We start from the raw sequence: 27656 nt of genomic DNA, 5'->3' as shown, positions 1-27656 counted from the left end.
TATACTTACTTCAGAAATTACCTAAATAGCCCTCTATTTTTCTAAGTTCCATGTACCTATCCAGGAGTCTGTTGAAAGATCCTTTTGTATCCACCTCCACCACCGTCGCCAGCAGCCCATTCCACACACTCACCACTCTCTGCGTAAAAAAAAAAGAGCTTACCTCCAACGTCTCCTCTGTACCTACTTCCAGGCACCTTATAACTGCGCCCTCTTGTGTTCAGCCCTGGGAAAAAGCCTCTGACTATCCACACGATCAATGCCTCTCATCATCTTATACACCTCTATCAGGTCACCTCTCATCCTCCGTCGCTCCAAAGAGAAAAGGCCGAGTACACTCAACATATTCTCATAAGGCATGCACCCCAATCCAGGCAACATCCTTGTAAATCTCCTCTGCACCCTTTCTATAGTTTCCACAACCTTCCTATAGTGAGGTAATCAGAACTGAGCACAGTACTCCAAGTGGGGTCTATATTGCTGTAACATCACCTCTCAGCTCTTAAACACAATCCCATGGTTGATGAAGGCCAGTGCATCGTACGTATTGTCAACCTGCACAGTAGCTTTGAGTGTCCTATGGACTCTGGACACAAGATCTCTCTGATCCTCCACACTGCCAAGAGTCTTACCATTAATACTATATTCTGCCATCATATTTGATCTACCAAAATGAACCACCTCACACTTACCTGGGTTGAACTCCATCTGCCACTTCTCAGCCTAGTTTTGCATCCTATTGGTGTCCTGCTGTAACCTCTGACAACCCTCCACACGATCCACAACACCCCCAACCTTCGAATCATCAGCAAATTTATTAACCCATCCCTCCACTTCCTCATCCATTTATATACCAGTTGAAATTTCAAGCAGACAGTCCTGAGATCAGGGTGAAGCCTGGACCAATTATTTATATACATTTAATGACCACATTGTTCAGGCTGTACTTTTTATTGTGGTGTTGCCGTTATTCAAGAGGGGCTTCCTTCACTGAGGATTTTCTATAACATAACCTCTAACACATGATTGTTAAGCATAGTCTCCAAACATTTTGAGAACCAAATGAAGAGCATGTTTTAGGGTAATCATTGGCCTCCAATTGCTCTTACCTGCACTGCACTTCCTCCGTAACTTCAGCACTTTATTCTGCATTTCGTCACTGTTTTATCTTGGACTGCTCAATATGCTGTTGTAATAATTTGATCTGCATGAACAGTATGCAAGACAAGCTTTTACCTGTACCTCCGTACATGTGACAATCATACACCAATTCCAATTTTGCACTCATTTACTTCTGTTCAGTACAATTGCAAAATATTCATAGATGTCACTTAGGTGTAAGGGCATTGACAAGAGATTACCATAAATGTGAGAAATTAGCAGCATCTATGTTGTTTTTGCCAGGTTTCCCTTAATTGAATCAGAATTGGGTTTTATATCACCGGCATATGCCGTGAAATTTATTAACTTAGCGGCAGCAGTACAGTGCAATATATGATTTTGAAAAAAAATTACAGTTAGTGTGTTTTTATATATATATATATAAAATAATTAAATTAAGAACAGCGCAACAACAGAAATTTTAAATATGAGGCAGTGTTCATGGATTCAGTGTTCTTCTAGAAATCAAGTGGCAGAGGAGAAGAAGATGTTCTTGAATTGCTGAGTTGCTGAGAGTGTGCCTTCAGGTTTCTGTACCTCTTCTCTGTTACAATGGGAACAGGGCATGTCCTGGGTGATGGTCTTTAATGATGGACGCCGCCTTTCTGAAGCACCGCTACTTGAAGATGTCTTGGATACTACGGAGGCTAGTACCCAAGATGGAGCTGACTTATTTTACAACTTTCTGTAGCTTCTTTTGATTCAGTGCAGTAGCCCCACCTCCTATAACAAACAATGATGCAACCTGTCAGAATGCTCTCCACAGTACATCTGGAGAAGTTTTCAAGTGTCTGAGGTGAGAAACCAAATCTCAAATTTCTAATGAAATACAGCTGCACACACAACATGCAGCAGGCCAGGCAGCATCTGTAGGAAGGAGAACTGTCAAGATGGGTCTCTGCCGAAACATCAACTGTACTTCTTCCTATAGATGCTGCCTGCCCTGCTGCGTTCCACCAGCTTTTTGTGTGTGTTGCTTGAATTTCCAGCATCTGCAGATTTCCTCGTGTTTGTGAATGAAATACGGCTGCTGTCTTGCCTTCTTTATAGCTGTATTGATATGTTGGGATCAGGTTAGATCCTCAGAGATTCTGACACCCAGGAATTTGAAATTGCTCACTCTCTCACTTCCGATCCCTCTTTGAGGATTGGTTCGTGTTACCTCATCCCACCCTTTCTGGTCCACAATCTGCTCTTTGTTCTTACTGATGTTGAGTGCAAGATTGTTGCTGCAACACCACTCAACCAGCTGGTGTATCTCACTCCTGTACACCCTCTCATCCCCAGCTGAGATTCTGCCAACAATGGTTGTATCATCAGCAAATTCAACCTATGCCTAGCCACACAGTATAGCGAGAGTAAAGCAATGGCCTAAGCACACATCTCTGAGGTACACCAGTGTTGATTGTCAGCGAGGAGGAGACATTAATACCAATATGAACAGATTATGATCGAGGATCCAATTGCAATGCGAGGTATAGAGGCCCAGCTTCCATAGCTTATTGATCAGGACTATAGGAATGATGATGTTAAACCCTGAGCTATAGTCAATGAACAGCATCCAGACAGGTGTTTATAATTGAGCTTTGTTCATGGTTGACCCTTCCTTGCAGGATCCCTCGATAAATGTCTTAGCTTCCGATATAGAACTCATCCTGCACTAATATAGAAATAGGCTGCTTGAATGATACTGGGAAGGGCGGCAGTCTGATAACTCCAGCAACTCATGTTCAGTCCTCACTGATAATGTGGTCACTGCAGAGTTTACATGTTTTCTTATGGCTGTCAGGATTTATCCTGGGTGTTCCTTTTCATTCCCACATCCCAAAAATGTGCCTCAGAGCCTGGTGTGGAGGCTCTAATGCTCAAGATCGCCAGAGACCACAGACTCAGCCAACTCCAACATAGAGGCAACACTTCACCCCCCCCCCCCATTGAGAACAACTTAAAGAGATGACATCCATCACTTAGGACCCTCACCATCTGGGACATGCCCTCTTCTTGTTAATATCATTGGAGAAAGGGTGGAGGAGCCCGAGGGCCTACATTCAGTGATTCAGAAGCAATTTCTTCCCCTCCATTATCAGATGTCTGAGCGGTTGATGAACCCACGAATGTTACTTCGTCATTCCTTTGTTTTTGCACTATTTATTTGTTTGGTAATTGATAGCAATTCCATGTCTTTGCACTGTACTGCTGCCACAAATTCCTAATACATGTAAAAGTATATGCAAATAACATTGATCTTTGAAATTCTCTGGGTTCAAGTGGCCTCCTCGAAGGCCTAAAAGGAAAAGGAACCAGTAATAGAACAGTTACCTCTAGCTCCCCGCTCAATGTTCCATGCCACGCACTCCCCCCACCATGCATAGGTATACTTGTTTGAACAGCAGAGAAATCTGAGTAGTAACTGGGGGGGAAGAAAACTTCTTCAAAAAAACTCTAAAGCAGTCTTATTTCTGGAAGTCTGGTAAAAGGGTATTCCTATGCTGTGCATTATGTTTGCTGAATAGTAACTGGAATTGTACCATGATAAAGATCAGTCTTTGAACATGCTGGTTCAAAAAAAAAGGGAATTAAATATTGCTAAATGAATTTACTGAAAATTATTTTCCTTTCATATCTTTCAGCATTGGGTAGAAGGATTGAGATCCGTTGTCCACAACTTCAAAGCGAATAATGTCTGCCCTATGACATGTCTCACAAAACAGTTAAGCCATTTAAGTCATTTCCTGATGTAAAATAACAACCAATGTAATTGCTTTACACTGGGTTTACTGTATTCATCATGCACACTTATATTCTGCTTGGTAACAGTAATATAAACTGTTAATCCTATTTGTACAGGGTAAGATTACATAAAAAGAAACCAGCTGAACTGAGGAACTGATTTGAGACGTGTTACAAAATTAGTATCTCTAACGTTAAACCACAGCTGGTTGATGTTGCTTTGATTCCATCAAAACAGGCCACACAGGAATTTAACACAACAGCATTAATGTTTCTATTCAAGCAGTTGAAGACTCTTTCAAACATAAAACATAGAAAAGTTCAGCCCAGGAACAGACCGTTCAGCCCACATAGTTGTGTCAAAGCAACTAAAAAGCAAATTAAAAACACAAGCACTAATCCATCCTACCCACACCCTGTCCATATCCCTCCACCTTCCTTACATCCATGTGTCTATACAAACGTTTCTTAAAAGTCTCTAATATATTTGCTTCTACCACCACATCAGACAGCACATTCCGGTCACCCACCACTCTCTGTGTGTAAAAATAAAACACCAAAAAAAAACCTTACCCCTTACATTCCTCTTGAACCTACCCCCTCTCACCTTCAATGCAAGCCCTCTGGTATTAGATATTTCAATCCTGGGAAGCACATACTCCCTGTTCTCGCTGTCCAGGCTTCTCATAATTATGTAAGCCTTTAACAGATCCCCTATCAGCCTCTGTTGCTCCAGGGAAAACAACTCAAGTTTATCCAGCCTATCGTGATAGCACATGCCCTCCAAACAAAGCAGCATCCTGGTAAACCTCTTCTGCACCCTCTCCAAAGCCTCCATATCTTTCCTGTAGCAGGGCGAGCAGAACTGTACACGATACTCCAGATGTGGCTGAACCAGGGTTTTATAAAGTTGCGAAATAACCACCTGCCTTTGGAATTCAGTGCCTCGACTGATAAGGCAAGCATTCCGTAAGCCTTCTTAATCACCTTATTCACTTATGTGGTTAATTTCAAGGAGCTTTTTGCTTGGATTTCAAGATCTCTCTGCTCAGCACCTTGCTCTTAACGGTGTACTGTCTTCTTGCATTTGCCCTACCGAGGTGCAACACCTCACATTTATCTGGGTTAAATGCCAGCTGCCATTTCTCAGCCCATATCTGCAACTGGTCTATATCATGCTATTTTCTTTGCCAGTTTTCTACACGATCCGCAACTCGACCGATCTCAATATCTCAAACTTATTGACCCACCCAACTACATTTTCATCCGTGTCATTTATATACATTACAGACAGCCGAAGTCCCAGCACAAATCCCTGTGGAACTCCACTAATTACAGACCTTCAGCTTGAATAAGTCTCTTCAACCACTCCCCTCTGTCTTCTATGCCAATTCTGAATTTGCCAATTTGCCACGGATCCCATGCATCCTAACATTCTGGATTAGCCTCCCATGAGGGACTTTGTTAAATGCCTTACTAAAATCCATGTAGACAACATCCACTGCCCTACCCTCATCAATCTCTCTCATCATCTTGTCAAAACCCTCAGCTGAGTTGCTTCGGCACGACCTGCCACGCACAAATCCATGCTGGCTCTCCCTAATTAGGATAAGGGTTTCCAAATGCTCATGTATCCTATCCTTAAGAATTTTCTCCGGCAGTCTCCCTACAACTGACATGAGAATCACTGATCTGTACTTCCCAGGATTTTCCCTAGTTCCGTTCTTAAATAGAGGTTCAACATTAGCCACTCACCAGCCCTCAGGACTTTGCAAGAGACTGCAGACTCGGCTAACTCCAACGTGTGGTTAGAGAGGACACAAAGATGCATTAAAATATACACGTTTCAAGTGATCCGACCCATCATACCTGTTACTTCGATTTTGGCTTTCAATACTTTTCCTGACACTTACCTTCTGGTCCGATCATTTCCTTAATGACTTAGGGCTCCAGTTCCCAGCCCCCTGCAAAACTACAAACGTAGTTTATACTCTCCCTAGAAGCTTCAGCAAACCTCCCTGCCAGGATACTGGTTTCCCTCCAGTTCAGGTGTAGCCTGTCCCTCTTGTACAGATCACCTCTTCCCTGGAAGAGGTTCCAGTGATCGAAGAAATTGAAGCCCTGTCCTTTGCATCTTCTCCGCAGCCACTCATTTCTACCTGCACTAGCTTGCAGCACAGGGAGAAATCCAGAGATTACAACTTTGGAGGTCCTTCTCCTCACCCTCTTTCCTAACTCTAAATAGTCACTGCGCAGGGACACTTCCCTTTTCTGCCTGTGTGATTGTTGCCAATTTGCACCACAACCTCTGGCTCTCCCCCTCCTCCTTGAGAATATCCTGCAGCTGCTGTGGATGGTCATGGTGCCACATACAGGACTTTGTAAGTGTTTATTACCGTGCACAATTTATTAGATGTTTACTTAAAGCCACATGAATGGCTGCATTAGCAACCCGGCTGCTTCAATCCTGCTTTCTCACTGATTTTTAATAAGTAATAACATGAATAATTTCTTTTTCTCTTTCAGCTGGATGAGGTTATCGTTTCTGACTAATATAAATGGAAAAATTCCAGTAAGGAGGTGAGAAGTGTTTAATAAATGTGTACTATTACTCTGTCACATAAACAATATTTGTGGTGTTTTGGAAGCAAGCACTGAAATGGTGCTGAACCAAGAAGACAAAGAAAAAGCAGATCAAGCGTGTGGGAAAATTGAGTATCTGTGTTAACATGGATAGACCACTGCACATGTCATTTGCGAATTTAATTAGTTTTAAACAATTGTTTTACTTCATCCCAAGTGACTTGAATTGTAGTTCAACTATTTATTGTTTGGAAAGACCTTGGAACGTGTCTGTGGCAAGAGTCTGCAAGCCTGTGGCAAATAATGATCTTTGACTTTGGAGAAAGAGTCATGGAAAGCTGAGAAGCCCTATTTTCTTAATTTGTCTAGGCTTCGGCGGGGGGTGGGTTTCAGCAGATAACCTGGAGGAACAAACAATCTGCTACCGAGACAATTGGTTTGAGGCGTCAACAACTCTTTCCTCCTCCTTCGCTGCCGCTTGACCAAATTCTGCAGCATTTGGTTTGTTGCTGTAGATTCCAGCATCTGCATTCTCTTCTGTAACCTGGAGAAGCTCAGCAGAATCTCATCCACTGTTTTTACAGTCATGAATTGTATATTTTATCAGGGATACAAATTCTGTGTTCAGGTCTGATGCAAAATTAGGCAAAGCATTGCACTTGTGGAGCACATTTCCCAGTCTCATGTTATCTTAAAGCGCACATTACAACAATATTATATTTTAGGTATCTCCTGACTGCAGTTAGCTAAGAAAAAATCTGAACCATTATCAAACTAAGAGCAATGTAATAATGACCAGGAGATTTATGTGTGTGATGCTGACTGAGGAAGGAATAACATGAAGGATATCAGCGTAGGATACCCATAGTGCTGTACCACAGTTAGGCATTTTTGCAGAAAACAGACAGACAGACATACTTTATTGATCCCGAGGGAAATTGGGTTTCATTACAGCTGCACCAACCAAGAATAGTGAAGAAATATAGCAATATAAAACCATAAATAATTAAATAATAATAAGTTAATCATGCCAAGTGGAAATAAGTCCAGGACCAGCCTATTGGCTTAGGGTGTCTGACACTCCGAGGGAGGAGTTGTAAAGTTTGATGGCCACAGGTAGGAATGACTTCCTGTGCTGCTCAGTGTTACATCTCGGTGGAATGCGTCTTTGACTGAGTGTACTCCTTTGCCTAACTGGTACATTATGGAGTGGATGGGAGTCATTGTCTAAGATGGCATGCAACTTGGACAGCATCCTCTTTTCAGAAACCACCGTCAGAGAGTCCAGTTCCACCCCCACAACATCACTGGCCTTACGAATGAGTTTGTTGATTCTGTTGGTGTCTGCTGCCCCAGCATACAACAGCAAACATGATAGCACTGGCCACCACAGCCTCGTAGAACATCCTCAGCATCATCTGGCAGATGTTAAAAGACCTCAGTCTCCTCAGGAACTAGAGACGGCTCTGACCTTTCTTGTAGACAGCCTCAGTGTTCTTTGACCAGTCCAGTTTATTGTCCATTCGTATCCCCAGGTATTTGTAATCCTCCACTATGTCCACACTGACCCCTTGGATGGAAACAGGGGTCACCGGTGCCTTAGCCCTCCTCGGGTCCACCACCAGCTCCTTAGTCTTTTTCTGTTAATCTGCAGATGAACATGGAACACTGGAAAAACTGAGTCTGTCGGGTAGGTTGACTTTTAGGTTCAAGACACAGCATCAGATACAGATCAAGGTGTTGTGTTCTTACTCTTTTGAATTATTCTTGGGGTATCACTGGAGCCGTAGAAATTAGGAACAAGAAGGGGAGGATCATCTAGTAGAATTGTATGGAAGACCCTCCCCAAAGTCAGCAACCACGTGAAGAGCAGGTTGTTCAGAAGTTAAACATATAGTTGGCTAAAAAAGGTTGTAATAGTGAGAGATTTTAATTTTCCTTGAATGGGCCATCCAAAATGTTTAGGGCCTGCACAGGGTGGAATTTGTAAAATATGCCCAGGAAAATTTACTGTGTCAATACAGTGCCTATAAAAAGTATTTCCATTCTGCCCCCCCCCCCCCCCCAGAAGTTTTCATGTTTTATTGTTTTACAACACTGAATCACAGTGGATTTAATCTGGCTTTTTTTGACACTGATCTACAGAAGGTGGTTCTTTCATGTCAAAGTGAAAAGCAGATCTCAACAAAGTAATCTAAATTAATTACAAATATAAAACACTAATTGATTGCAAAAGTATTCACCCCCTTCAAGTCAATTTTTAGCAGATGCACCTTTGGCAGCAATTACTGTGTGGGTAGGTCTCTATCAGGTTTGCACATCTGGACGCTGCAACTTTTCCCCATTCTTCTTTACAAAACTGCTCAAGCTTTGTCAGGTTGCCTGGAGATTGTGAGTGAACAATTCTTTTCAGGTCCAGCCACGAATTCTCAATTGGATTAGGGTCTAAACTCTGACTTGGCCACGCTAGCGCATTAATTTTGTTGTTTTTAAGGCATTCCTGTGTAGCTTTTGTTTTAAGCTTGGGGTAATTGTCTTGGAAAACATATCTTTTCCCAAGTCACAGTTCTCATGCAGACTGCATCAGTTTTCCTCCAGAATTCCCTGTATTTTGCTGCATTCATTTTACCCTCTACCTTCACAAACCTTCCAGGACCTGCTGCAGTGAAGCATCCCCACAGCATGATGTAGCCACCACCATGTTTCACAATAGGGATGGTGTGTTTTTGATGATGTGTGGTGTTTGGCTTATGCCAAACATAGTGTTTAGTCTGATGGCCAAAAAGCTCAATTTTGCTTTCATCAGACCATTGACCTTCTTCGCAGTTGACTTCAGAGTCTACCACATGCCTTCTGGCAAACTCGAGCTGAGATTTCATGTGAGTTTTGTTTTCAACAGTGGCTTTTCCTTTGTCTCTCTCCCGTAAAGCTGCAACTGGTGAAGCGCCCGGGCAACAGTTGTTGTGTGCACTGTCTCTCCCATCTCAGCCACTGAAGCTTCTAACTCCTCCAGAGTTGTCATCGGTTTCTTGGTGGCCTCCCTCTCTAGTCCCCTTCTTGCACGGTCTCTCAGTTTTTGAGTTAGGCTTGCTTTGGGCAGACTTACAGCTGTGCCGTATTTTTTCCATTTCTTGATGATTGACTTAACTGTACTCCAAGGGATATTCAGTGACTTGGAAATTTCCTTGTTTCAATCTCCTGACTTGTGCTTTTCAATAACGTTTTGGTGGGGTTGCTTGAGGTGTTCTTTTGTCTTCATGGTGTTAGTTCTTAACAGGATACTAACTCACCAACAGATGGACCTTCCAGATACAGGTGTATTTTTACTACAATCAATTGAAACACTTCGACTGCACACAGATCTCCAAAGACAGATTTCCGTTTAACTAATTATGTGACTTCTAAAACCAGTTGGCTGCACCAGTGATGATTTGGTGTGTCATATTAAAGGGGGGGGGGGTGGTGTGCATACTTATGAAATCAATTATTTTGTGTTTTATATTTGTAATTAATTTGGATCATTTTGTAGAGATCTGTTTTCACTTTGACATGAGAGAGTCTTTTTCTGTTGATCAGTGTCAAAAAAGGCAAATTAAATCCACTGTGATTCAGTGTTGTAAAACATGAGAACTCCAAGGAAGGGGGGTGAATATTTTTATAGGCACTTTATATAGAAGGCCATGCACAGGAGAATGCAGTACCTACTTTTAGGGAATGAAGCAGAGGAAATAATTGAAATGGATCACTGTGGCTCTAGACTATAGAACAGTACAGAACAATACAGATCCTATAGCCCACAGTGTTGTGCCAGTGCTTTAACCTACATCATTTGCCCTATCACTCTGGTTCCCTCCTCCTCCTGCCAACTTAGTTTAAACCCTCCCAACAGCTCTCACAAACTTTGCCTCCAAGGTCATTGGTGTAACCTGAACCCTTTTTGTCAGTCATATCTTCCCCAGAAGAGATCCCAATGCTACACAAATCTGAAACACTGAACTCTACGCCAGTTCCTTAACCATGCATTCATCTGCAATATCATCCTATTCTTACCCTCACTGGCATGTGGCATAGGCAGCATTCCAGAGATCAATACCTTTGAGGCCCTGCTTTTTAGTTTGCTTCCTAGTTTCCTGCATTCACTCTTCAGAACCTCATCCCTTTTCCTAGCTATTTCATTGGTACTAATATGTACATTGACATCTGGCTGCTCACCCTACCCCTTAAGAATGGTGTGGACCCAATTTGAGACATCCCTGACCCTAGCACCTTGGAGGCTGCATACCAACTGTGAGTCTCTGTTTACATTCACATGTTCCCCTAACCTGTTCCACTAACTTTTGAATTCACTATCACCACCACTTTTCTCTTCTCCCTGCTTCCCTTCTGTGTTATGGAGCCTGACTTGGTGCCATTGACCTCATTGCTGTGACTTTCCCTAGGGAACTTCCCACCCTCCATCCCACAACGGTATTAGAGGGAGTATACTTGTTATTGAGGGGAATAGCCACTGGGGTACACTGCATCATCTACCTGTGCCCTTTCCCTCTCCAGATGGAATCCCAGCTATCTGCCTCCTGCAACCTAAGTGTGACTACTTCCCTGTAGTTTTGCTATGTCAACTCCTCATTCTCCTGAATGAGCTATAGGTCATCCAGTTCCCTAACACAGTCTGTAAGGAGCTGCAGCCATTCACACTTTTTGCAGATGTAGCTATTAGGGACACTTGAAGGTCTTCTAGGCTTCCCATATCTTGCAAGAGGAGCAAACTACAGTCCTGGGATCTATTAGCGCTGCGTTTCCTGGACAGTAATAAAGAAAGGAAGAAAGAAAGAGAAGCTTGGCAGAAACCTAAATCTGGCCTCAGCCTCTTCTCGCTGAAGCCTCTTGAGCCAAAGCCTCGGTTTCCTGCTCTAACCATGTGACCATTTACTCAATTGATGCTCTGCTTAAACCTAAATTCACATTGATATCACTTGTCACCTGATTAGTTTAAAACTTGACCAATTAGGAATGTGAACCAAGGATCAGCAAATGGATTTCAGTACTGATAACTGTGAGGTGATGTGTGATCCTATTATAGGAATGACGTGATTAAAGTGGAAAGAGTGCAGGAAAAAGATGCAAATATGTTAGCAGAATTAGAGAGCCCAAGCTTTACGGAAAATTTGGCTAAGCTAGATGGTTCTTCCTGAGAACATAGTAGAATGGGTGGGAAGGTTACACTGATGCTTAAAATAGTCTTTGCTCCAGAGTAGAGGAGTCCAAAACTGGGGGTCAGAAATTTAGAGTGAGAAGGGGTAAGATTTAAAAGAGACCTAAGGAGCAGCTTTTTCACACAGAGGATGGAATGAGCCACTGGAGGAAATAGTTGAGACAATTACAGAAGTATTATTTTGGAGGCACTTGGTTAGGTACATGGAGGTTCTGGACTTAGTGGGGTATGGGCTGAATGCAAGAAATTGGGACTAGCTGGATGGGTACTGTGGTCGGCATGGACTTGTTGGGCTGAAGGGCCTTTGCAGTATTGTTCTATGACTGACTCAGTATATTCAGGACCTTCCAATTCGGAAACCAGAACAGTGCCATAAGTTCTGCTGATACTTAATATGGCATCATGTTCAAAATTAGCTAATTTAAATCTTTTTAACACTTCAATCAAAATCTGTAGAAATGTTTTTGCTGGGAAATTCTGTAGACTGTTGTTACCCTCACTGACAGAAAACCCGACTAATCAAGGCTTCCTATTTTTTTTAAAGCCCCTGAAACTCGTTGATTAATACAGCACATTTAGTATTAGCAATGGGCAAATTTCTAGATATGTAAATTTTTTACTGAAAATTATTCAGGAACACTGGAGCAAATGACAATAGATGTCACCAGTTTTGTTATTCTTGCAGATAAGAGTTGTTCAGCAATGGATAGGGTAGGTAAAAACTGTCATGTTAAACAGAAGTGGAGGTTACTGCCATCCTTTATTATCAGGTGATGTACTTCACTAACCAAACAGATTAATTTGCACAGCGGTTGAGAAACAAGATACTATAGAAGCTGGATTATGATGTAGATGCATAAACACAAGGGATTAATGTAGATGAATGGCCAATTACACTATAATTAACTTAAATTTAAGTAATGAAATGAATCTGGAATTGTAAAATCAGATCAGTAATGGTTACCACATAGCTATTTGTTTTTTTGCAAAAACCTGTCTGATTCACTGATGCCCTTCAAGACAAGAAATGTGCCATCCTTATCTGGCTTGGCATTTATGTGTTTCCGTACTTATTTGTGTGCTTGGCTCTTATCTGTCCTCTGAAATACCTAAAGGACATTTATAGATGGATGTTAAATGCCACCCTTGCCAGCAATGTCTACATCTCACAAAATAGACTTTATTGGCTAGATTATGCTGACTATCAAATCACTTGTATCATATTGACAAATATTTAAGCCAAAATGGCAGACTGACACTAATTTTAACTGGCCTATTAAAGGATGCGCTTAGGAACTGCTCCCTTATCAATTCCAGGTGGTTAAGTTTAGAAGTAGCAACCAGAAGACACAGCATAAAGTGCATAATATGAGGGCAAATTACCTTTTGTGTCATGAGCCCGATTTACAGTCACAGAAATTTTTAAAGCTGAAAGATACACAATACAAATAGGCCATAAATATATGTGGGCACAGCATGCCTGCAATGAACTTAATTTCAAGAGAAGGAAATATTTCTTGGTGCAGGGCTATGGGGTTCCCTGTGGTTAAAGTAGGTGTATGGGACAAGCTTTTTTAAAGAGTGGTAGGTGCCTGGAACATACTGCCAGGCGTAGTGTTTGAAACAGGTACGATAGTGGTGTTTAGGGGGCATTTAGATAGGCACTTGAATGTGCTGAGTATAGAAGGATATGGATCACATGTAGGCAGAAATGGTTTTATTAAATTTGGTATCATGTTCAACACAGATTAGGGCCAAAGAGCTTGTTCCTGTGCTGTACTGTTCTGTGTAAGTCATTATGACAGTGCCGATAAAACTAGAACAATCAAAATTAAGTTACTGTGAGGAAATTATCCTAAAATTCAAAAATGTTTAAATCCCTGAGTATTTGATTGTTTTATTTTCCAGTATTACTAGAACCTTTGCATCAGGCAAGACAGAGAAGGTGATATTTCAAGTCTTGAAAGAACTTGGTCTTCCCAGTGGCAAGGTAAGAATTTGAATTACCTTCGGCCTTTCAATTTTAATGAAATAATATATTAAAAAAAATTAGTTAAAATAGCCAGTAGGTTGGCACTGTCATCTGCTTCATCCTTCTCTCATTTCCTTTAATCTCAGATCTACAGTATCTAAGGTGTATACCTACACTTCTACTCTCTTGTACTTTCTCAGTACACAACCATAACAATAGCTTCAGCTGCAAAGGTCGTGAACTTATGAATTAACTCCAAGAAGTTCTTTCGTCCCAGATAAATGTGAAAATTGATTCAAGTGCTTGACCATTAGTGTTAATAAACCAGATCATACCTTGAGTCACTGACTGCACTTCTCTGAACTTTTACCAAGTCACACATTGTACAGAAATGATTAAACTCTTTAAAATTCTAAAAAAGATTCAAATAATTAAAATAATTTTAAAAAATTAATTAATGAATGATAAATTTATTTAAAATACCTTAAAGCAGTAGAAATTAATTTAAAAACTGAGTATAATAAATCTTTTTGAGGGCTTTACCATCAGCCCCATGAATGAGGTCTCGTTATATACACCAGCCATTCATGGTGTAAAGTTTGAGATGTTTGTGCATATGGCTCCATAATTCAGGATGTTTTTGCTCTAACTTTGCTAAATGCTGATTCCACCTTTCAAGCAGGAGATCAGGTGCACCAGCTGTAGATTTTGAATGGTTCTGAATCAGTTGGGCAGCAAAACAGAGAAAAAGTGGGTTCCCCCCAGTTCTCTAAAGCAGAAAGACATTAGTCGTGTGTAGTCAGAGGAGAATATAGGATAACACAACAAATTATTATTTTATGCAGGCGTGCAGATCATCAGGTGGAGCCAGGCAATTAACTGTCTCTTGCTCAGTGCTTCACTTAGAAATAATACAGCTAACTGATTAAATCTCGGTCCAGGCACAATGAGCGGTGAATGAAGAAACACAGATGCAAATCTATAGTTCAGTTTGCAAGCAGTTCCCTAGCTAATCATCCCAGCCGTGTCCTCTAGTTCCCGTGGCCATACGTTGCTGACGAAATAGAGCGATAAAGAACGCTGTTAAAATTTCTCTGACAGCTTCATTGTAACTCTGTGTCCTTATCACTTCCTTCCTGTGCAACCAGCTCTAAAGCTGTAATCTTCCTTTCCCTCACTGTTGGATGCTGCTCATTCAAATTCTACGCCCCCCCGCCCCCAACCGACACTTCCCTTCCACTAATCCCTTCCCATTTTATGCTCTGGAAGTCTGTCTCTTGCCTCTGTATTTTACAACTTCAAAACTGATCTCTTTTACAATGTTTGGTGTCGTTCTGTCAATTATGACTTTTAAATATGTTTCTCTAGATCTCCAGAGTTTTATATGTATGCCTGCTTTGAAGTCACAAAGTAAATGCAAATTATTATCGTAGAATCAAGCCGAATGGAAAAAAATAATGAGCTGCATTGATAATATTCAGCAAAGGTGGCATTCATTTCTGACATCAGCAAGTTTTTTCGGATTGAAGGTTTAAATCCAAAGGTGCAGAGCTCAACCAATCTATATTCTGGGTTAATATCCTAAGCAGTATGTCCGAAGCTCATAGTAAAGTTTATTATCAAAATGGATATATATGTCACCATATACAACCCTGAGAATCATTTTTACGGGTATATGCAGTAAATCCAAGAAACTCAATAGAATCAATGAAAGATAGCAACCAACAGGGAAGACAGACAGCCAAGGTGCAAAAGACTGAAAGTATGAAAGTATGAAAGAGAAAAAAATTAAAAAGCAATAAGTATCAAGAAGATGAGATGAAGAGTCCTTGAAAGTGAGTCGATAGGTTGTGGGAACAGTTCTGATGGAACGGTTCAGATCACTCGGAACAACCTGCAGCTCAGTAGCAGTTTTCTCACATTTGTGAGCTGCAGGTTTGGTCTCCAGCCTAAACACAAGCAGTCATGGTGAATAAATAGAAAAGCATTGACAGGTTAGTAGATCACATGCATAAACTCATATGAATTAGGAGCAAGAGGGCCTACTCTTAGTCCTAATCCATGTGCGTGTAAGCATGTTGCCAATCAAGTCTGCCTTTTCAGAAGATCAGAGCTGATCTCTTTGTAACCAAAGCAACAAATTTCCAAATAAAAACAGAACTTGCTGGAAATACTCAGCAGGTAATGCTACATCTGTGGGAAGTGAAACACAGAGAGCGAGACAAGAGGCCAACGTTTGGCTGTTGCTGGAACCGATTCGAAACGGCAGATCTGAAGTGAGCTGAGACGAGGCAGAGTCGAGGTGGCAGGGCCCACTCCCAAGAGCAAAGAATGAGCCATTGTTTGACTGATTTATGCACCAGGCCATATTGTAAAGTGTGGATACAGGACGAATCAAGGCAGTGGGCCCCAGTCCCAAGAGCTATCGAAGTGGCAGGGGTGGGTCCGAGAACAAGAAATGAGCCAAGGAGCGAGCCAAATTGAAAAGGTCAGGGTGTTGGGGCCAGAGGCGAGGGACGAGCTGATGTTCGGCTTGCTGTTTAGCAAGATTTACTTGTCTACTCTGAACTGAAGCTGTGACCTGCAACCAATGGGCTTTTGGACTGGCTGCAGTGATGACTGGCTTCATAGCTGTGAGCTCACTTTCCTGAACTTTAGTTCTGAATGCTGTTTGCTTACTTCTCATTGTTTGTATGATTTGTTCATTTTTTTACACATTGGGTGGTTGACCATCTTGTTTTTAATGGGTTCCATTGGGTCTCTTTGTTTTGTGGCTGCCTGTAAGGAGATGATATATAGGGTTGTATATAGTATACATACTTTGACCTTTATCTTAAGAATATCGAAATTTATTTTTCATCATCTCTTGCAGTAGTGAGCTGAATGACTTGTCACCGTCAAAAGATTACACCTTATTCTGCTTTAATTGGGTGATCCCTTATTTTTAAGCTGTGATTGCTAATTCGAGACCTTCCACTAGAAGAAACATCTTCTTCACATCCACCTTGGAATTTTATGTTCAGTTAGGTCTCCTCTCTATACAGGCCCAGCACATCTAACCCTTCCTGATAAGATAACCTGACAACTCCAGGTGTTAGTCTCACAAACCTTCTCTGGAATTCTTTCCAACAGGATGGCATTTGTCCTTAATCAAGACAGCCAAAACTGAATGCAGATCTTCAGTTGTCATCTCACCAATGCTCTTTCTAACTGAATCATTGCCTCACTATCTTTGTATTCAATTCCCAGAGCAATAGACAATACCTTTCTGTTATTATTTTCCAATTACCTAGCAATTCAAGCCTTCTGTAATTAAAGCAAGTGGGGATCCAGATCTCACTGCAATCTCATGAATAATTTTAATTCAGACCATGATACTGTTTTTATTGTATTGTTAGTAAGAAAATATATGTCATTTTATATTGATTTTACCTAAGCATGTTATGAATAATTGTAGTAGATTAATAAATTATCAATTAAATGCTAAGGACATTCTCTCACTCTTACAGAATGAAGAAATTGAACCTGCTGTTTTCACCTTTGATAAGTTTTATGCACTAACTCAAAAGATATGTCCTCGCACTGACATTGAAGAGCTGTACAAGAAACTGTGAGTTTGGAACTGTTAAGAATGAGCAGTAATTAGCAGCTAGCTGAAGCTATATGCAGACCGTTAATGCAGTAGTAGAAATAAAGAGCAGCATTTATGGAAGTCCAGAATTCATCGGAGGGCAAATGTGTCTTTGGTCACTGCTGCTGAATGTTTGTAGGAGCATTGGCTACCTGCTGCATTTGCGTCTGCAAGTTTGATTGCACTGCAGATGTTTAGCATCAGCAACTAAAGGCAAATTTCTCCCCATTGCTTTTCATGGCAGAGTGCAGCATTTAGTTTCTAACGTTTATCTAATCTATGCTGTTTGTGAAATATCCCCTCACTAAAATGAGAATGGCGTATGATATTCTGGACTCAATTATTCCCTTTGTAACAGTACTTGTGATACTAAAACACTAGTGTAATTGAAAATGTAACCACCATTCATATAATTTAACTTTAATCATCAGTGTAGTGTGGAGAGCACCTGGAGTATTTTTTGCAGCTCCTGAATTAAGTCTTTTTTTATATCTTACCCATCCATTCAGGTAAAACATTAACTTAATTCATTTGGTAATTATTTGCAACATCTCAGAATGGTCCTCTATCAAAAAGTAAATGTAAACTGGTGAGAGAAAGGGTGTGGACATATTAATTATAAGTTGTATAAAAAGATCCTCAAAATAATAAGCAAATCCACTTTATGCCAGCTGAAAGGCACATCAAAAGCATGTTTTTGGAAACCCTTTGTATTCCTCACCAAAGTTAACGAAGCCAAATGTCTTATATCACTATTGAGAATAGAGGGGACGAGGGAAATCATATGAAAGAGGGACAAGATCATCAGAGGCAGCTGTAACTCCTCACAATCTTATCAACACTCATCTGCTGGTGGTACAAGGGAATTCCTTTTTCACTTGGCTTTTGATGCTAGTCCTCTGCAGTGTTAGTCCTTTTCACAGTTTTCTGCTCCCAGCATCAGCTGTCTTTTCTGGACATGGCATCGTTTCGTTCATCTTCGTTACTGATTTCTCCAAGTGTTAGTTCTGTTGATGGGAGGTTGGTTTCACTGGGTCTGGATTCCAATAATAGTCCTCTTGGGAGTGATGGGTGCCTGGAATGCATTGGCAGGAAAGTAGTGGAAATAGCTATGAGAGCAGCATTTGAGAGGCATTTAGACAGACACTTGAGGAGGCAGGGAATGGTGGGATATAGTCTAAGTGCAGACAGAGGTTCAGATTACACAGATTTTGTGGTCTATGTTTTAAGTTCAAAGAGAGAAGTGACAGGAAAATGGAGACTCGGGCTTACCTATGCATATTGTGTGGTGGTATTCTGCAGTGTGGCTGCGTCCTTCCTTTTAATTTTGCTCATTCAATGGAGACCAGATCATGAACGCTGAATGTAATACATGAAATTGGATAAAGTTCAAGTGAATTGCCACCTCACCTGGAAGGACTTGATTGTTCAACACCAAGTCCATCATCAGATATGAGGATAGGGTGGGAAAAATGGCTGAGGTGAAGGATTAGGTACAATTCTTTCATCATGAGTGAGAAATCCTGATGAATGCCTGAGTGTTTTTACTAGTTTCCATCTCCTTGGCTGTTGCTTGATCTGAAGTATGTTTTTACCATTTTCTGTTTTCTATCAGCTGCTGTAACAATTGTGATCTTACCTGAATGGTGGATTAGTTAAAAAGACGTTTAAGTTTATTCCAGTATCTCCTCCTTACCCTGAAATTGAAACTATGTAATAGTTAATTTGTTATTTTGGTCTTTTTATTACGAGAGTAAAACCTTCTAATACTCTTTTGCTATTTGTGTTGAACTTGTTTTCATTTCTGTCTACTCACTCACCCTGTATCGTGTACATAAAGCCAATTTAATGGAGCGTGCTGGTTAGTTACCAAATCTTATTGTTCATACTGATTCTCTGCATTATAGTTGGATAGATGTATGTTCATTTGAGAATTTCAGCTGTCATGAAAGGGAGCTAGGGGTTATAAAGTAGCCAGGAAATGTGGGGCTAAAATTGGATTGGGTCCCAAAGTCTTTATTGGACTCTCTCAACTAGAATAAAGACTTCCTTTGGTACTGTTCTATTCCAATCTCAGGTTAAGTTTTCAAGAAATGTAAATATAGTATTAGGTCAGGCTTTCAGATTTTGAATTTCTTTTTTCCTGAAATTGAACCCAAATGACCATGAGTAGATAGCTTGATTTGCAGCATTAAAATATTGAAGTAGCTGAAAAGGAATAGTTCCTTTCTGGAAGAAAATATATCTGATATTCTACTTAGGATATTGCCAAAGGAGAAGTTCATAAAGTAAATGGTTTGTGATAGTTTTTAACAATTATGTGAAATAAGAGTAATACATTAAATATATGCAGATTTTTTTATTTATTGTTACTTTATTCTCAGTGTATAGCTATCCTAAACAAAGATAATACTTTATAATAATTTCTAGAGTGCACTGAAGTTAAGTTTGTACTGTTTCTGATCATTTCTCTTGCATTAGATTAGGTTTCATGGAAGCTATTTGCAACCACAAATAAATTGCAGTATCCTTAGGCTTTTGTTTTGAAAAATTAGTTATGCAAAAATATGCCAACAATTTATATTTCTACTGAATTCCTTTTCAGCAATGGAGACAAATCTGATTACTTAACCGTAGACCAATTAGTCAGCTTTCTGAATGAAGTAAGCTTCTTTCATTCATTAACTGTGTCATGCTTGCAATAGTTTGCTTTACTCAGGACTTCCTGATGAGTGTAATGCATGGATTGTGCCTCTGTTTGTTTGCTATCAATGAAGTAACAACAATGACAGCCAAGTGCATAAAATTAAACACCATTTCATGCACGACTGAATTTGCTTCTGCTTTGCAAGTATTGCATGCTGCTTTTATGTATAGTCTGTGAATACTGAATCTGTTGGAAATTTGGAAATGTATGTCTTTTTATACATTGGTGACCTTTCAATAATTCTTTCTTGGGTTACCATTGTGAATGTTGTTTTCAGCTAAGTTCTTAAAAATGATTTGTGGTCTTAATTCTGCAGCCCTAATACTATAGAGTAGTAAACTCACATAAAAAAATGCTGAATCTATTTATGCTCAAATCTCCTATCTAGATATTGTAAATGAATTATTGCCTCTCCTTAAGCAGCAGAATGAGAAGAATTGTAATCCTGTTTGCAGTATTCGTATATGAATATTGAATAAATCTATGTGCAATTCTTCTCACTTTCTGTGTGCTCAGGTATTCTATGTTTACTGTAAATGACTTACCTCCTCTACCAGAGGAAAAAATAAAGAAAGATGCCAAATGTTTGTGCTTTACGATCCCATTTCATCATATCGTGGACTGTAGATCTAAATCAACACGACAACTTTATGTGTTTAAAAATAATGTAATTTTTTATATCCACTTTTATTTTATTCAGATCTTATTTTTAAAAAACTGTTTAATTATGAAAAGCTACGTTCTGCTGCATTGTGTGCAGTACTTCGGTCAAGTGAACTGAAAAATGGTCATTCATATCCTGCATGATCCATATTATATCTTTGAAGTTAGTTTGAGGTGTTTATATTTTGTGAAAAGTCATCTGGTCTTGTATGATACAGTACTATCTACAGTGGATTCCAGTTAATCGGGCCTTCAGTTAATTGTGCCAGCGCGTTACTGGGCCAACTCTTAAAGAACAAAAACTAACCAAGAAAATAGCCAGCATTACCTTAATTTATTTGGGACGATATGCTCTTTAATTGGGGCAGGAAACAGTTGCTGAAGTTTCTAACTAATGTCAGTGCATGCATTTGTGTTGCCTTTAGACACTACACCGTACTTAGAGCAAACAGTTTTTAAGTAGTGCTAGTTGTGTATGTCTGTGTTCTAAAAGCAATGATAGTTGCTAAAAAAAAAGGCAGTAAGACGGTTCAGAACTGTTTTACTCACTGTGGTTTCAAGCATTCAAGCTTGGAGATGCCAGAAACAGTGATGCCGAGAGTGAAAATGAAACAATTTCTCTACCTGAACAAGTTAGGAACTGTGAAGAATTTGAAGATGTTGGCAATCCTCTTGAATGTTACAGTGAAAATGAAGATTTGCAGGATGCATTTTTTGAAAGAGTTGTATGAAGCAGTCCATTATCTACACTAGGTGTCTGCACTGATTTTGTTTATTTACAGTTAAGCAAAATAACTTGGCAGTATACACTGGATTAAAACAATTCTATTCTTGAACTATTCTTAATTTAATACAATTTTATAGTATTGTGCTAGTATTGACAGTGTTCTAATTTTTTCTGTTTTTCATTCAAATTCATAATTTGTTACGGTGAAACAGTCTTTATTATAGCTTTTTAACTATTTCCATGAAACTTTGGCTAATTGGGGCAGCTGCTTAATTGAGCTAAAATGTACTGGTCCTGACTCAGTTGGCCAAAATCCACTGTATAGGTTTCAGAATTTTGGCCTCATAAGTAAATAGAATTGATCTGTGATTTTAATTGTAATAATTTTTTAAGTTTGGGAAATATATCATGCATTTTTATTTAAGTACTTAAAATATGTTGCTGGAAGTACATTTCCCCCAAAATTTTAGCTTTACCCTGCATTTGCTCAAAACTGATAAAGGCATCTCAAGAACCAAGGCATACAGCTTGGAAAGCTGAAATTAAGTCACCATGGCTTATGATAGCAAGAGGACACTCAAAGGTGTCAATTACTGCTAATATATTTTGGTTCATACATCAAGTGCTTTGTACAAGATACCCTGTAGCCTTTACCCTACATCACCGCCAAAATAGGTTAGTGCATTTGGATGAGAAATAGCAATAAGTTGATATGCAGATAATTCAAATAAAAGTGAAAAAAGTAAATAAGTGAATTTAGACCAAAGGATCATAAGACATAGGAGCAGAATTAGGCCACTTGGCCGATTGAGTCTGTTCTGCCATTCCATCATGCCTGCTTTATTATGCCTTTCAACCCCATTCTTCTGCTATCTCCCCGTAATCTTTAATGCCCTTACTAATCAAGAATCTATCAACCTTCACTTTAAATATACCCAGTGACAGATTCCACAGATTCATTGCCCTCTGACTAAAGAAATTCTTCTTCATCTCTGTTCGAAATGGATGTTTCTGTTTTCTGAGCCTGTGCCCTCTTGCCTCATTCTGTTTTCTCCCTGTTACTATCAGGTAGGAGATACAGAAACCCAAAGGCACTCACTCAACAATTCAGGAACAGCTTCTTCCCCTCTGCCATCCATTTCCTAAATGGACATTGAACCCGTGAATACTACCTCACTTTTTTTTTAATATATGTTGGGCATGATTTTTAATCTATTCAATATTCATATACTGAAATTTATTTATTTATTCATTCATTCAATCTCTCTTCTATATTGTGTTTTGCATTGAACTACTGCTGCTAAGTTAAAAAATTTCATGACGCATGTTGGTGGTAATTCTTGATTCACCCACGATAGGAAACATCCGCTCCACATCCACTCAATAATGGACAAAAAAAAATCACGGAATTCCAGTGCAAGAAACTACTTTCAGTCATCACTCACTTCCTACATTGAGCGTAAAGCTTGTAGATAGGCCATGTAGCCCAAACCAAGGCTGAGTCTGTCATCCTTCTATCATCACTCACATAACTATCAGCTGGATCTTCTATTTCAGTCTCCCACTTAGGGATTCTTATTGCTTTAACACCTGATTGCAGTAATGTCCTTAACGGTTTCAGAGTTCTCCTTTGACTTCATGGCTAGCTTATACTTATGACATCTAGCTTTGTTTAATAATTGATGAAAGTGGAAACACATTTGATGCATGTCTTCTATCAAAACCATTCGTAATTTTAAGAAATATCTCAAAATTGTTGTTAATAAGAGGAAAGTGACTAGGGCTACTCATTCTTTCCTGGAAGATTAACTTCACTGTTCTGGTATTAAACTTGTAAATATTTTTTTCACCCTCTCCGGTTCTTCTATGTCTGTTTTGTGGTATTGACTCCAGAACTTTACATTATGGTCTAAGGTTCAATAAGTTCAGCAAGCCTACAATTGTTAACACTGTTTGTCTGGGCTTGGTTGGTACTCGATAATAAGTTTTATATTTTCCAATCTGCTAGCTAGGCTGAACAATTTTCTTAATTGTTCTCTGATTTCACACTCACTCTTGGCCATGAGACGACTCTATAGTACTTTGAAATATCAGTATTTAACAGTTTGCATTGGCCCTGCCCAATATTCCTTAGTTACTTCAAGGAATTCGTTTGAGGTTAGCCAAGTAAATCTTCTTCCATTTGAAATGCATACTGGTTATTTGTGGTTTTGTTTACTCTATTAGTTGGAATCCCAATAATTGTTGAAGAGACTTGCCTATAAGTTCTGTCCCTCCTGACATTGTACCTTTCTCCATGGCAGAGGTTTCGAACTTTTTCTGATGAAAGCTGGGCTAGGTCATATTCAGTAATATATGTGTCCCTCTCCCCAATATATACTTGTTGACCTATCAGGCCACTCCTTTTTTTCCAGAAATTGAGGCAAACCTGGCATGTGTCAGTGCATTTGTATTTGTTTTACCTTTTTGTAAACTTTCTAACTCAATATTTTTCCTGTAAACTTTGGTGGTCAACTACTCCCCACTTCAAAGGGATGTTGGAATCACTACTCTAAGGAGTCATTCAGTGGGTTTACTGGAGCTTCTGCTATGACTTCACTGGGTTAAAATCCATCCAGATAATTAGATCTTGCATCATTAAGCTTACTGAATATATTATATCTTTTAACTTTTAATACAGTTGTAGAGTCAAGGAACAGACTCTTCAGCTCACTATGAGCATGCCTACATCAGGTACCCATTGACATTAATCCCGTCTCATTCTTCCTACATTTCCATCAGCTCCCACCCCCCACCACCAGTTACTGCCACTCATCTAAGTACAAAAGGCAATATGCACAGCTAATAATCAACCTATCCTTACCTCTTTGGTATATAGAAGCCACAGCACCCAGAAGTAACTCAGACGCAATGATACGGGGAACTTGCAAACCCTGCACAAGGTGCATGGGATGTCAGGGTTGAACCTGGGTTGCTGGACCTGCAAGTAATACCCTTGGCCTCCATGTAATTATAAGACACATAATTTCACATGCCAAGTTTACCTAATCAGATTCTCTCATAACTACTGACTATCCTTTCATAACCGATTCCCACCTTGACTTCTCTGTGCCTGAGAGATAATAATTTGTTTTTCCATTTGTTGATAACTTACAGTAATTTCATGGTTCTACTTTGCCTTCTTTAATCTCCACTGTCATGCTCTTCTTTGGCCCAGGTACTTCATATAACAAAAAGCTTTGAACCAAAAGTATTGACTAAAAAAAAATGGAACTGAGAAATAACACAAATTTCAAAGTAATCGTGAAAGCAAAAGCAATGTGATTTAATGTAAATTATATAAGGAACTTCTATTATATAAAGAAGAAATACTTTAGTAAAATTTATGCTGTAACTTATAATTAGACATCCTTTTGTCATGATAAATATCATTGAATAGCCACTAAAATATTACCTGGTGATTTTAAAGAGAGAAGAAAATAATAGTAATTTGTCACCCAAGCTTCGAACTATATGTTTCAGTGTGAATTTGAGGATGCACTGACATAATTCTATAGCATTAAAACGTACTGTACAGTATGAATAAGATACGTAATAGGACACTTTTGCAATTGTTTGACAATGTGGCATGATGTAATTCTATGGAAAACACTTCATATCACGTTTAGTTAATGGCAGGCTGATGAAAATTGTGACTTATCTATTAGCTCTGTTTTCTCTCTGAAGTGGGCTGATAATCCAGGGGAAAATTGGCAAATTTTTTGAGAAAAGTGTCTAAAGTTAATCCAAAGTGAAACCGCATGCATGTGCATGTATATACACACATGCACGTGTTTGTGTGCATGATAGGTAAGGGTAAAATAAATGAACACAGTAAAATCAGGAAATGTATTGGAATATTCTCATGAAAACAGCTTTACTGTACATTGATACAATGACAAAATGCCAGTAAAGATTAACTTCTGAATTTCACAGTCTGTAAAATCCATCTGTTTTGAAGTTGAAAACCATTACAGCTATTACATGTGTAGTAGAGTATGTAATTCCTAAATATATAAGGTTATCATCACCCAATCTTGAAATAGCTGTTCTTGAATTATCGAGTCAATCTCATTTGTTGAAATGCTGACCTCATTTCATGGCTGACCTGTAGTAAGCACATGCAGAAGGCTTGACTCTTTCATAACATCATAGGAAATGCTTTGAAGGGTAAAATTGCAATGTTTCTCAAACTTTGGCTCATTTTATGTGACACTTAAAGAAAATGCATGCAGAAATGATGGGCATTATGTTCAGAGAGATCATCTTTACTGTTCTACCTTATCATTAAACACAAATAACCAAAGGGAAAATATACTTATATTCTACTTTTAATAATATTTATTATTATTTTCTGTTATAAGACAGTGGTGGGAAACACTTTAATTCAGTCATTTCCTTACTGTAGAATCAACGAGATCCTCGCCTGAATGAAATTTTGTTCCCTTTCTATGACACGAAAAGAGCAATGCAGATACTTGAGAATTATGAACCAGATGAAACACTGAGAAAACAAGGTAAGCTCTCTTGCATCTTTCTGCCTTAATATAAAGCAGAGTTTGAGTAGTGGGGTATATCATTTTCAAACATTTTCTGCTGTTGTTTTATCCAGCAGTTTTTTTACACAACTGTTGCATTTTGGTCCTGAAGTCATTTTATTTTGTTTGTAATGCAGATGCATTAATCTGCGTATTGTTTTAGTGAAACACCCCACATTTAACACTGGTATTTAATCTAACCTCCATGAGATATTGCTTTGTTGAATTATACACGTCTATTATTATTGCTGCAGTTTATCTTGAAGTCACATATTCACTGCCTCATTGATGAACTACTTTAAAAGGAGAGAAGTTTTTCCATATGGTAGTAACTAAAAGCACTATGGAAAATTTAATCTTTTCCATTCAATCAAAGTGGCAATTTAATGATATTATTAAATACAGTGGCTGGAAAACTAATAGTGAAAGTTTTTTTTAATTGTTGGAGATTCATAAAAGATGTCTAAAGAGAAACTAAGATTGTTAAAACTGAGCTTTGAGCATACTCAAGTGTTCCAAGATGGTGTGTGAGCATCAGCACATTGATGGGGTTGCATGGGTCCTTTGTGGATGCTGGCCAGAAGTGCACAGCTGAAGCAGATCAATTAGTGTATAATGCTGAGTGGACACTGGTGCTCTATATTGAAGCTTCAGCTATTAGGTTACATTCCTCTGTTACTTTTGCATAGCCACACCGTGCAATCAGCAACAGAAAGGGTTTGCACACCTGATTCCACCGATCCAACACCCCAGTAGTGCTTGAGTAACAGGCCATTTTTTCATTGGTCAGAGGACACAGAAGTTCACATTATTGAGGTCACGTAGCATGGTTCTTGTGGATGCAGTGATGGTCAAACACTAAACCACTTGATGTTGATGATTGTAATGGGAAAGTGTTGTATTTTCAATTGTACGCCTACCATTGTAAAACTTGGGGAATTATCCGAAGACAAGCCTCGTCTTGTATGTAACTGACCAGGACAGTAAGGTTCTCGTTCCTGAGTTTAAATTAAAGAGAGATTCATTCTCAATTAATCTAACTAGATTAATTACTACTTTGTTTGTAAATGTTACCAGGCTTTTCGATCTTTCATATAGTACACTTCACTCGAAATATTATCTCAGATCCTGTAAGAATTCTTGGGCTGTGTTAAATTTTGTCTCCATATCTGTCATGAATATTGCATGGTTGTTCCCCTTGGAACAACGTTTTGCTTGTACAAATTCCTGGTGAGCAGTTTCCCAACACAGCAAGCTTTTTGTTGGAGAAGGTATTTAGCATTTAGAAGAGTTACCGAATGGGGTAAAACCTTCAGTGCCTGTTTGTTAAGTATTAGATCTACTCATAGGGCATTCTACTAATGCTTGACATGCCCATGACTTATACATAGGTTTAATTTTCACATCTACTAAACAATAATTTATCAATGAAAATTAAGCACTTACAAATGCAAGCCCTTCTAAATTGCTTTAAAAAATGATTTTCTACTCTTAATATGTTTTCAAAATGAATACATATGCTGCTGAGTCATCAAAGCTCCCTCCAAGTAGAGTGTAGTTGCAAACATAAAGTCTGTTATGATTTTAACTGTTTATATTCTTCCTTTGTATTAAAAAGTGTTCTCTTGATTTGCTAGTCTTTGCCCCAAATTAAAATTTAATTGGAAGATTTTCCTTGAAGGGTTGCAATCAG

General features: G+C 39.2%; 1 protein-coding gene across 6 annotated transcripts in view; it reads left to right on the top strand.

Moving 5' to 3' along the window:
• LOC132403024 (1-phosphatidylinositol 4,5-bisphosphate phosphodiesterase beta-4) overlaps positions 1 to 27656 on the top strand; it is a 542946-nt gene that overhangs the window by 337129 nt on the left and 178161 nt on the right. For all 6 annotated transcript variants that reach the window (XM_059986236.1, XM_059986232.1, XM_059986233.1 and 3 more), the window contains 6 exons: positions 3792 to 3871; positions 6418 to 6471; positions 13595 to 13676; positions 17168 to 17268; positions 19895 to 19952; positions 25834 to 25942. In XM_059986236.1, the coding sequence (XP_059842219.1) occupies positions 3792 to 3871; positions 6418 to 6471; positions 13595 to 13676; positions 17168 to 17268; positions 19895 to 19952; positions 25834 to 25942 (484 nt within the window). The remainder of the gene's footprint in view (positions 1 to 3791; positions 3872 to 6417; positions 6472 to 13594; positions 13677 to 17167; positions 17269 to 19894; positions 19953 to 25833; positions 25943 to 27656) is intronic.

This window comes from Hypanus sabinus, chromosome 12 (genome assembly GCF_030144855.1).
Source record: "Hypanus sabinus isolate sHypSab1 chromosome 12, sHypSab1.hap1, whole genome shotgun sequence".
Classification (NCBI taxonomy): Eukaryota; Metazoa; Chordata; class Chondrichthyes; order Myliobatiformes; family Dasyatidae; genus Hypanus; species Hypanus sabinus.
Note: the sequence above shows the minus strand (reverse complement) of the source record. Positions and strands in the feature narration are given on the sequence as shown.